An 11,754-nucleotide genomic window follows, 5' to 3' on the forward strand; every position below is an offset into this window, starting at 1 on the left:
TAATAAATGAATATTATATGCAAGGGTAAACCACTAAATATGAAATGGAAATCCAATTAATTCTTAATTATAACAAAATTAAAATTGTCAATAATTAAATAGGTAAGTAATTCAAGTCCATCAATTTATTGATTATCTTTAATGATTTTAAAAAAAAAGTTTATTCTATTTATTGTCATTAATTCATGTGTTAAATTCCTAAAAAAAATAGTAGACATATTCGGGTTTACATATCCTTTGTGATAAATTAACGTTTTTTTAGACCTTTGTGGCAGGAGTCTTTATGACCGCTTCCCTGTTTAAATGAGTTAACATATCTGGGTTGTCAATGTCTCAGTAGTGGTTTTGGTTTCATTGTATTTCATATATATATATATATATATATATATATATATATATATATATATATATATATATATATATATATATACAAAAATTTAATTATATTTTTCTTAATGAAGTGTTTTGTGATATTTTATGACATTTTGTTATGGTCAACATGATTCAATGTGTATATGGAATTTGACCCGTACAATTAACATTTTAGATACTCTAGGTGAAATTTATGATTGAATGTGTTGCTCGAAGTGCGTAAGGGAAAAAACATGATTTTTGCAAATTAACACTTTATTTAATTATTGGTCGTTATGGTACACTATTTTACTTGATTTTCTTCCGTTAGAGATTTTTCCAACTGTTGCTCAAATTTATTAAGTCTACCTTTTTTTCTTGAATTTTATTTCAGTTATCATTATAAGTATTCCATTTTAGAAATAAAAAAGCAGTCGCATTTTAATAGTATATTCTGAACAATATCTTGCGGAAAGTATGGGATGTTACAAGAATCACCAAGAGATACCAAATATATGTCAAATATTTTGTTATGATATAATTATATATAGCGAAATGGTATGCTCCCCACCAATCATAAACCGATGAGTTTTGGTTTTATAAGTGATAGTAAACTAGTATACGACCTGCGTGATGCGCTGGTTGTAAAGAAGGTTGTGAATATGGTAAAAATAAGTCTTTGAAATAAAATAAAATTTTATTTATGATATATATTAATTTTTTTTATAAAAACTCGCATTAGCGGTTTCATGGAACACTTTCAATATTATCTTGAACATGTGATTAACTTGTGCCCTAAGGGCACATGTTAAGTAGTCTAAAAACTTCCTATATTTAAAAGTTTAAAAAAATTGGTAAGTAAAATAACATAATTGTATTTACAAAATATTTTTTAATTAAAATGTATAGTGTACCTTAATATCTGACTCTCATGTCATTGCCATTACATTTTGTAGTGTAGTTCTATTTTGAGTCATTATCTTTTGAGGTGACATATTTTAAAACTCAATGATAGGAATCTCCTTTATTTCTAGATAAGTATTTGATGGAGTGTATAGTTTATACAGAATAAAAAGACAATTAATAAATATTAGTAACCAAATAAAGTATAATCAATGGGTACACTAATTTTTTTAGAATTCTGAATTTTCTAGATTGATGTAAATCTGAATAGTTGAAGTTGAGTTGATCGAGCGGTGGATCAAAAATTTAAGTTTATTAGTGAAAATGGTAATACTTCTGAGTGAATATAATATATATAAGATTTAAATATATAGTTACCTCTAAACACATTCACTATTGTAGAGGTGATTGCAACTTTGGTCATTTTTTTTATTGACTTATCATCAAATTTTCAAATTCAATAGCTATTTTTCCCACAACATGGCCTTTACAATTTCATTCATATGTATAAATGAATAAATTATTATTATAATGTTTAGATTAATTTTAATTTAATACACTTAATTTATATACGACTATATGAATAAGCAAATATGGGTAGTTAAAATCTTACTCTTGTAGCCTTAACTCAAGTCTGAGAATTTTTGTAGGTTTTCCTTATGAGTAAATGTGTTCTTAATGTCCAAGAGAATGAAGCGCTCCAATCATGTCTGAAAAGAAACCTGAATATAGTTATATAATATAATTTATATTGTTGTAGGATAACTTATGTATAATACTACCAGAAAGAACATTGTTTTCTCCAACTCTTTCTAAAATTGTTTCTATGGTGACAAATTCAAAATAATAGTGTGGAATTGTGGAGTATGAGTCTTGAATATTTATGACATAAGTCGTTCCCAAAAAACATGCATTTTTAAGCCTTTGATTGGTTTGTATGTTTCATTTACATGAAGTATTTTTTATATTTTGTTATGGTATATGAATTTCTCTCTTCTATCATTTCTCTAAATCGTGGTATAAGCTATTTGGCTTTTGTTACATGTAAAGGAGTTCCCTGAAGAAAAACGTTCCACAATCAAACGACTCTGACTCAGAGTAAGCAATCATTATTATTTATGATCGACGTTAAGATAGTTGCTATGGTGTGGTATTAAAAAAAGTTAAGAGATTGTTGTTTATATACAACAATGCGTTCCTATGACTTTTCTTATGACTGAAGCGTATACATTTTCCTATGTTTATTATTTTAATCGGCTCAATGAATGAAATTGTGATAATAATAAAGGAATATTCTATGCAAGGGTTAACCACTAAATATGAAATTGAAATCCAATTAATTCTTAACTATAACAAAATTAAAATTGTCAATAATTAAATAGGTAAGTAATTTAAGTCCATCAATTTATTGATTATCTTTAATGATTTAAAAAAAAGTTTATTTTATTTATTATCATTAATTCATGCGTTAAATTCTTACAAAAAAAGTAGATATATTCGGGTTTATATATCCTTTGTGATAAATTAAAGTTTTTTAGACCTTTGTGCCAGCAAATTTTTACCTCATACCCCTACATTTATCCTTACACCCTTACAAATTTTATCCTTATATATTTTTAACTAATTTATTTATTTATTTTTTAAAAAATAATAATTTTTTTTGTATACCGGGAGACTTTACAAAAGAGTACCGGTAGTTATTTTTCAAATTTTTTTTAATATTTTTTTTGTATACCGGAAGACTTTGCCAAAGAGTTCCGATAGTTAATTTTTGTGTACCGGAGGACTTGGCAAAAGAGTTCCCGTAGTCATTTTTTAAGCATTTTTTAAAATATTAAAGTCCCAGTAGTCATTTTATTATGTGTTGTTAATATTTAGGATAAAATCTTATATGTAAATTTTTTTTAATGTTTATAAGTAAAATAATTTATTTATTATTCACATTCATATTTCAATTTTTAATAAAAAAATTAATAATACAAAATTAAATCATTTATTATATTCATTATTTAATTTTTATCACATTTTTTAATGATGAAATTAACTTTTATGACATCAATTTTTTCAATAATTTTTTACAATTATTTATGACATTTTTGTGCTCATAAATAATATTTTATTTATACTTTTTTTGAAAAATAATATAGTAAATTAAAATGATAATATTAATGGTTAAAATGAAGTGTAGTGTAATTGTTTCATCATAACTCCAATTAAAGTTTTTATTAAATCTTTATTGGTAATAAATATTTCAATTTAGTTCAAAAATGAAATTGATAACTTTCTATTATCGTTAGGAAATAAATAGATGTAAATTTGATGTTATTTTATTATTTATTAATAAAAATTAAAAATTAAGTTAAATTACATATGGATAATCAAAAGTATAATGTAATAGAATTCAATGAGTTTTTAAATTTTCAGTAATAATGTTTATAATATAAAATTTAAATATTTATTATATTCATTATTTAATTTAATTGAGAACAACTTTAAATATAATTTATTGTAAATATTTTATCATTCGTTTTTTTTAATGATGACATTATATTTTATGACATTAATGTTTTCAATAACTTTTTATAATGATTTGTGATGTTTTTGTCTTCAAAGTAGTCGGCCATCCCCTATTATTAGTGACAGATAAAATTTATTTTTTATTACAGAATAAAATTAATTTTTGTTGATTCAAATTAAATGGTGATAAATCAATTTTAATAAATACTGTTTATGAAAAAAAAATTGTAGTAAAATTTGTTTTTATTTAATATTTATCTTAGTAACTTTTTTATACCCTTGTAATGCTATTAATATTAGAATTAATGATTAATATATATAATACATTATACATATTTCATATGCCTTTAACTATTAAAGGTGTTAAATTTAATTCTCATAATAATAAAAAACATTCATAATAATCTAAAAGACATTTAATATCTATGTTTATTATTTCTAATTTAACATTAAATATTTTGATTACCAATAATAATAAATTTAGTTAATTATTAACTTGAATAACATGTGGTAGAAAGTGATCTCTTTCAATTATTTCCATATCGATTGTTTCCTATGTTATATTTAAAATAAATTATTATAATATTATTAGTAGGTAGGTAAATATTTCATTCTGGTAATTTTTTACTTTGGCCATTTGTGATACTATTAATATTTGGCATAAAAATGTAATATGTGTTATATTTTTTAAAAAATTTAGTGAAATAAAAATAGAATTATGCAAGAAAGGAAAACCAAAATTGATTTGTCTTGTACCTATGTAGTTTGTGAAGAAGGTGCATATAGCATGTTCTTGACAACATTAAATTCCTATACAAAAAAAAGCAAATTGTACCAAATCAAACTCTACAAGAAAACAAGCATACTCTTTAAGATAATAATCTAAGCTAAAAGAACAACAACTTCATCATTATCCATATTTTTCAACAATGGAATTCCAAGAATTAAAGTATTAGGAAGGGTTAACAACGATAAATCAGTTTTAATCCATTTCAAACCACCTTTTCCGAAGATCTTAATAACTGTGGTTAAGAGAGCAAATGCAAGAAGTTTCTAAATGAAATTAACATACATGGATTTTAAACTCATTTTATTGATATTGTTTGATGAAACTACTTGGAATGAAAGAAGAGGGATTGAAAACGTTGCAACAAATTTGTTTATTCCCTAACATTGTTCTTTTCTGAAGATTTTGAATCATTTCATAATATTGGAGAAATCTAAAGTAGAATTCTGCAAGAACAACAATCCAGTCGGAGAAATCCAGAATAGAATTTTGCAAGAAAACATTCCAAAATCTATTTTTCCATAACGGTGGGAAGATGAAAATCTAATCGTGATGGAAGAAATCCAAAATATAATCCTGCAATAACAACCACACACATAACTAATTATGCAACACTAATCCAAAATCGAGAAATGTAATTAGAGAAATTCAAAATCAACTTTGCAAGAACAGAATGACTTCCTGAGATATTTGCAACAGGAGTAGTGATTACTTTGATTACTCTCTTATTCTACTGAGAAGTACTTGAAACCATTTTCTTTAAGGTACAAAATTATAAGTTTCTCTCCATTTCTCTGAGTTTTGCCACTCCTAGCCTGGTTTTGGAGAAATTAGAGAGGGAGAAAATGGATTTTAGTATGGAAAGAGTCAAAGAATATCATATGGGGTGTTGGCAAATAGTGGTATTTTGATTAGTGGTTTAGTAAAAGTTGTACACATGATCTAATCGAATGATGTGGATTATTTTTTAAGAAGTTAAGGTTAGGTGTTTGTTGCATTGGTTTTAATAGATATAAATAGAAATTGAATTTTGTTTTGAATATTATAATGTAAATATACATACCGGTACTCGACAAATTAGAATATTTAGTAACGTAATATAAATATTAGTTAGGGTCATTGCCTTGGTCTTGTTGACTGTCCACTACCATATAAAATGCTTACTTGTGCACTTAGTGTATAAGCATGTGCTTTATTATGGTACCAAATTTATTTATAGCAGTATGTGTGTGATCTTAAGAATATACGCAATAGGTAGTTAGTGGGTTAGTAATTGAAAAAAATAAAAAATGTTGACTTAGTGAATTTGGTTCCTAAAAATTGGGGTGTTTGGACTAAGTGAGAATTGAATAAACCTAATAAATAGAACCATTCTCCTTATCTTGAAAAAGTCATGTACATTCCAATAATTTTCTCTATTGTTTGCTTCAATCGGTGTCACTTTTGTCCGTCTTATCTCTCAACTTTCAGCTTTATAAAAATTTATTAACTCAATTCATATCTTACACGTAAAAATACTCAGCCTATACTTTTTCAATTTCATAAAAGATGTACTTGTTATCCTAGTGAAATATGCATTATGTGGAATGTTGTAGTAGAGTCACTTGTTATGTCTTGATAAAAAGTTTGACGCTTTTTAGGCCTTTCTGTCAAAAGCTTTTGTGACAAATTAACATTTCTTAGAGTTTTGTGGCAAGAGACTTTAGGACAGCTTCCGCCATTGAAATGGATTTACATATATAGATGGTTAATGTCTCATTAGTCATTTTGGGTTCATGCATTTCATAACACACACACACACACACACACACACATATATATATATATATATATATATATATATATATATATATATATATATATATATATATATATATATATATATATATAATACAAAAAAACTTTTAATTATAGTTTTTTTGGTGAAGTGTTTTGTGCTATTTTATGACATTTTCTTATGGTGAACATGATTCAACGTGCATATGGAATTTGACCCTTACAATTAACATTTTAGGTACTCAAGAAAAAATGCATGATTGAATGTGTTGCTTGAAGGGCGTATGGAAGAAAAATAAGATTTTTGCAAATTAGCACTTTATTTAATAATTGGTCGTTGTGTTATACTATTTTACTTCACTTATTGTTAACATTTGAACTCGATTAGAAATGCGGATACTGATTTTCTTTCGCTAGCAATTTGTCGAACCATTGCTCAATTTTATTAAATCTACATTTTTTTCCGAATTTTATTTCAGTTTTCATTATAAGTATTCCATTTTATAAAAAAAACAGTCCATTTTAATAGTAAATTCTAAATAATATCTTGGAGAAAGTATGAGATGTTACAAGAACCACCAAGAGATACCAAGTATGCGTCAAAAAAAAATTTATGATATAATTATATAAAGTTGAATGGTAAACTCTCCATCAAAGATAGACGAATGAGGTTTGGTTTTATAAATGTTAGTAAATGTTATTTCTGTGAGAATTGTGAATCCATGATCCATCTCTTTTTTGCTTGTGATGCTCTTAACCATATTTGGAGAGACATTCTAATGTGGATGGGCATTAGAAGAAATCTTTATATTTGGAATAGAGAGAAAATGTGGATGATAAAAGAAACAAAGATAAAAGTTTGGAAGTGGCATATTTTGAAAATAGCTATAGCGGAAGCAGTTTATGAGATTTGGAGAAGTAGGAATGAGAAGATATTTTCACAAAGAGATAAGAACCCATATTTAAAAGATAAGATAATACGAAATATTGTAGCGAGATGTACATTGCATAGAGAGTTAGAAAACCATGTGAATACAATTCATCCTTGAATATAATAGGTCTTGTTTTGGTTGATACCTGGATCCATTGGATTGATTTTTGTAATGACTGTTTTTTTATAATGACAATTTAATGCTTTTATTGAGAAAAAAAAAGTTATATATAATTTTAGTTTTTTAATATTGTACAACTTTACCAATGTTCATAATTATTAATAGTTGTTCAGTAGTTTTATGGATAATTAGTCCATTTTTTAATTATATACAAATATACTAAGTTATCTTGTGAATAAATCACAACTTCTTTAAATTACTTAAATTTATTTTTGTAATTTTAATTTCTAATTCTAGATATTATTTGAAAATTTTAATACTTTATGAAATTGAAAATTATGTTTTTTAGAAAATATTGTTATTGTTAAAAAACTATTAAAAAATTGTTTGTATTTTTTTATGATAATCGGAATTGGATGTGTGTTGCTAATATGATTTTTTTAGGAGTACAAACATAAGATGGCTAGCTAATATGTAATGAAGATAAGATCTTTTAGCCAACTGTTATTTTATATTTTACAAAAGAAACTTTCACAATAGAAAATGACAATTCATAATTTATAACCGAAAGACCAATTTAAGTTATGGAGGAAAGTTAATTATAGACCCAAATATCTATCTTAGCAAATTGGATAGATTTTATACATGGCTTACAAATAAACTAAAAATAGGATAATAAAATAATAAATTGTGCCTATAAAAACCTGTTGATTTTAAACAATACACAATAATATTTTTTTGGAGAACAAAACAATATGTTTAATCCCAGGATTGGGCTCTTTTTTATTGTATGTTCATTTTTGTTGTGTGCTTTCTCATTTGCAACAACGGTTGAATATGATACAAATGCCATTATCATCAATGGAGAACGACGAATAATAATATCTGGTGCAATCCACTACCCACGCAGCACTTCCCAAATGTGGCCAGATCTTATTAAGAAAGCAAAAGATGGTGGTCTTGATGCCATCGAAACATATATATTTTGGGACCTTCACGAACCTATTCGCCGCCAATATGATTTTTCTGAAAATCTAGACTTCATCAAGTTTCTAAAAAATGTTCATGAAGAAGGTCTTTATGTTGTGCTTCGAATTGGTCCTTATGTTTGTGCTGAATGGAACTATGGAGGTTTCCCAATGTGGTTACACAACTTGCCAGGGATTCAACTAAGGACTGACAATGTAGTTTTTAAGGAGGAAATGAAAATATTCACAACAAAGATTGTGACCTTGTGCAAAGAAGCTGGATTGTTTGCACCACAAGGGGGGCCAATTATTTTAGCTCAAATTGAGAATGAATATGGAGATGTCATAACTAATTATGGAGAAGATGGGAATGCATACATTAAATGGTGTGCCCAGATGGCTTTAGCTCAAAATGTCGGCGTCCCATGGATCATGTGCAAGCAAAACAATGCTCCATCACCTATTATCAACACATGCAATGGTTATTATTGTGATAATTTCAAGCCAAACAATCCTAAAAGCCCCAAAATGTTTACAGAGAATTGGGTTGGCTGGTTCCAAAAATGGGGTGAAAGGAAGCCACACAGAACTGCTGAAGATGTAGCATTTTCAGTTGCACGTTTTTTTCAAAACGGTGGTGTCCTCCAAAACTACTACATGTACCATGGAGGAACAAATTTTGGAAGAACTGCGGGTGGTCCATATATTATTACAGCATATGACTATGATGCACCACTTGATGAATATGGTAACTTGAACCAACCAAAATGGGGACATCTTAAAAAACTCCATGCCGCCATAAAGTTAGGAGAGAAGGTTCTCACTAATGGAACGGTTACAGAGAAGCAATATGGAGATTCAGTATATTTGACTACATATGCAAATAATGCCACTGGAGAAAAATTTTGTTTTTTGAGTAATTCACATAATTCTAAGGATGTTGAAGTTGATCTACAACAAGATGGAAAGTACCATGTGCCTTCTTGGTCAGTGTCTATTCTCCAAGATTGCAACAAGGAAGTTTTCAACACTGCAAAGGTTGATGCACAAACAAATGTTTATGTGAAGAAACTATCTAAAGAATTAGGAAACTCACTCATCTGGACATGGGCATCTGACCCTGTGGAAGACACCTTACAAGCAATAGGTACATTTAACGCGTCTCAACTTTTAGAGCAAAAGAGTGTTACCGTTGATGCTAGTGATTATTTGTGGTACATGACCAAGGTTTTCATCAATGAAACATCCACTTGGAGTAATGCAACTTTGCAAGTGAACACATCAGGCCATGTTCTTCATGCCTATGTTAATGGACAATATATTGGCCCACAGTGGGGAACATATGATAACCTTCGTTTTACATATGAAAAAATCGTTTCGTTAAAACAAGGTACCAACATTATAAGTTTACTAAGTGGTACAGTTGGTCATGCGCATTATGGTGCATCTTTTGATATGAAAGAAACTGGTATTGTTGGGGGTCCTGTGAAACTCATTGCAACCAGTTCAGGTAATACTATGGATTTATCAAAATCTAGTTGGTCATACAAGGTTGGATTAAACGGTGAGGCTAGAAGGTTCTATGATTCTAAAATTAAAAATGGAGTTCAATGGAACATAAACAATGTTGTTATAGGAAAACCATTGACTTGGTACAAGACTACTTTTAAGACCCCTGAAGGTAAAGACTCTGTAGTCTTGGATTTCATAGGCCTTACAAAAGGACATGCATGGGTTAATGGTCAAAGTATTGGAAGGTATTGGCCTACAATGGTAGCTGACAAAAATGGATGTGATATTAAATGTGATTATAGAGGAAATTATGGAGCTGATAAATGTTTGAGTGGCTGTGGAGAACCATCTCAGAGGTTTTACCATGTGCCAAGGTCATTCTTAAATAATGACACAAAAAGTAACACGTTGGTTTTGTTTGAGGAAATGGGTGGAAGCCCTTTTAATGTGTCTGTTCAAACAGTTGCAATTGATTTTATATGTGCAAGAACAGATTATGGAAAAACCTTAGAACTAAAATGCCCTGATGGAAAAACTATTTCAGAAATCCAGTTTGCGAGCTATGGAGATCCACAAGGAAATTGTGGATCATTTCAAGTAGGTGAATGGGAATCACGCCATAGTGTGGCAGTGGTCGAAAAAGCATGTGGTGGAAAACAATTATGTTCAATTAACGTGACAAGTTCCATATTTGGAATAACTAAAGGTGGCATAAATGGCCAGCTAGCTGTGCAACTCCTATGTGATGGCTCTAATCCTGAAGATAATCGTGTACAAATGGTGCACGTGTAGTTCTATATTATAATTTGTCTCCATGTTAGCACATTCTATAATGTGTGACATATATTTCTTTATGTTATATTTTTCTGTTGGGCTCCACTTTTTATTTTTAAAATTTCAATTTTTTACTTATGCTACAACCTTAGTCATCATAGTTTCATTTTCTTACTTTAGACTAGACAAATAAACAAAAAAAGTATAAATAACTATTATTATCTTAGAAAACAAATTAGGAGTGTACAACTCCTATGTGATGACTTTGATGATGGGCTTTGATTATGTTCAGGTGCACTCTTATATCTTTTATATTTTCCTATGCCACGTCATAATTTTTTTATGTGACGATCTTTAGAATTATATTCTTTAGTGCAGTTCCTCTTTTCTCTTTTATTTCTATCTCACATTTTTTTATTCACTTCCATGATTTAAAATCATAATTAAATTATGCAATTAGATGTCATAAAAATCTATAACTCCAATTATAAACTTAATTCTACAAAATTTCTCCCACTTCCACTAATATTTTAAAATATTTATGAAAGAAAAATAAAATTTTAAGATTAAGTAAGTAAATTCATTAAAATATTTCAAATAAAATATAATGTAAAGTTAGAAAAAATTACTAAAATCAACCAAAAAATTAAATTAATAATATATAAAATAAAACCTATTTAATAATAATTCAAATAGATGAATAGCTTGTTTGAACATATTTATCCCATAGGAAGAAGATTATAAGAAGTAAAATCAAGGTCATAAATGTTGAATAAATTAAAAGAGTTCTATGACCGTAAAAACGCACAAAATAAAACACGTTTAATTTGGAAGTTGTTTAATATGATATACAAAGACGATGACTCAATGCCAGAGAATATGAATGTGTTAAGACTATTAAGAGTTACATAGAAGCTAGTGATATTAAATTGGATGATGAGTTGAATTTTTATTATTGATTTTGTTAATGATAATAGAAATGATGATGATAATGTAAATCATACGCATGCACATGCCGATGTAACTACATGATGATGTAACTAACATCCATAACATAAATAACTTAACTCTAAGTTAGTTACACTATAGTTGGTTAGTTAGTTGAAGATTACTT

The 11,754-nt window shown here is 27.7% G+C and overlaps 1 protein-coding gene across 1 annotated transcript; it reads left to right on the forward strand.

The window, feature by feature from the left end:
* Positions 1-7,962: 7,962 nt before the first annotated feature.
* LOC127114939 (beta-galactosidase 7-like) lies at positions 7,963-11,010 on the forward strand. Its single transcript, XM_051046690.1, has one exon. The coding sequence runs from the start codon at positions 8,142-8,144 to the stop codon at positions 10,656-10,658; it is 2,517 nt and encodes an 838-aa protein (XP_050902647.1). The 5' UTR covers positions 7,963-8,141; the 3' UTR covers positions 10,659-11,010.
* Positions 11,011-11,754: the final 744 nt, after the last annotated feature.

Source organism: Lathyrus oleraceus, unplaced genomic scaffold, assembly GCF_024323335.1.
Source record: "Lathyrus oleraceus cultivar Zhongwan6 unplaced genomic scaffold, CAAS_Psat_ZW6_1.0 chrUn0748, whole genome shotgun sequence".
NCBI lineage: Eukaryota > Viridiplantae > Streptophyta > Magnoliopsida > Fabales > Fabaceae > Lathyrus > Lathyrus oleraceus.

What these genes read in the sequence shown, in the direction of transcription:
- LOC127114939 (XM_051046690.1), top strand. Translation starts at nt 8,142, where the DNA reads ATGTTTAATCCCAGGATTGGGCTCTTTTTTATTGTATGTTCATTTTTG.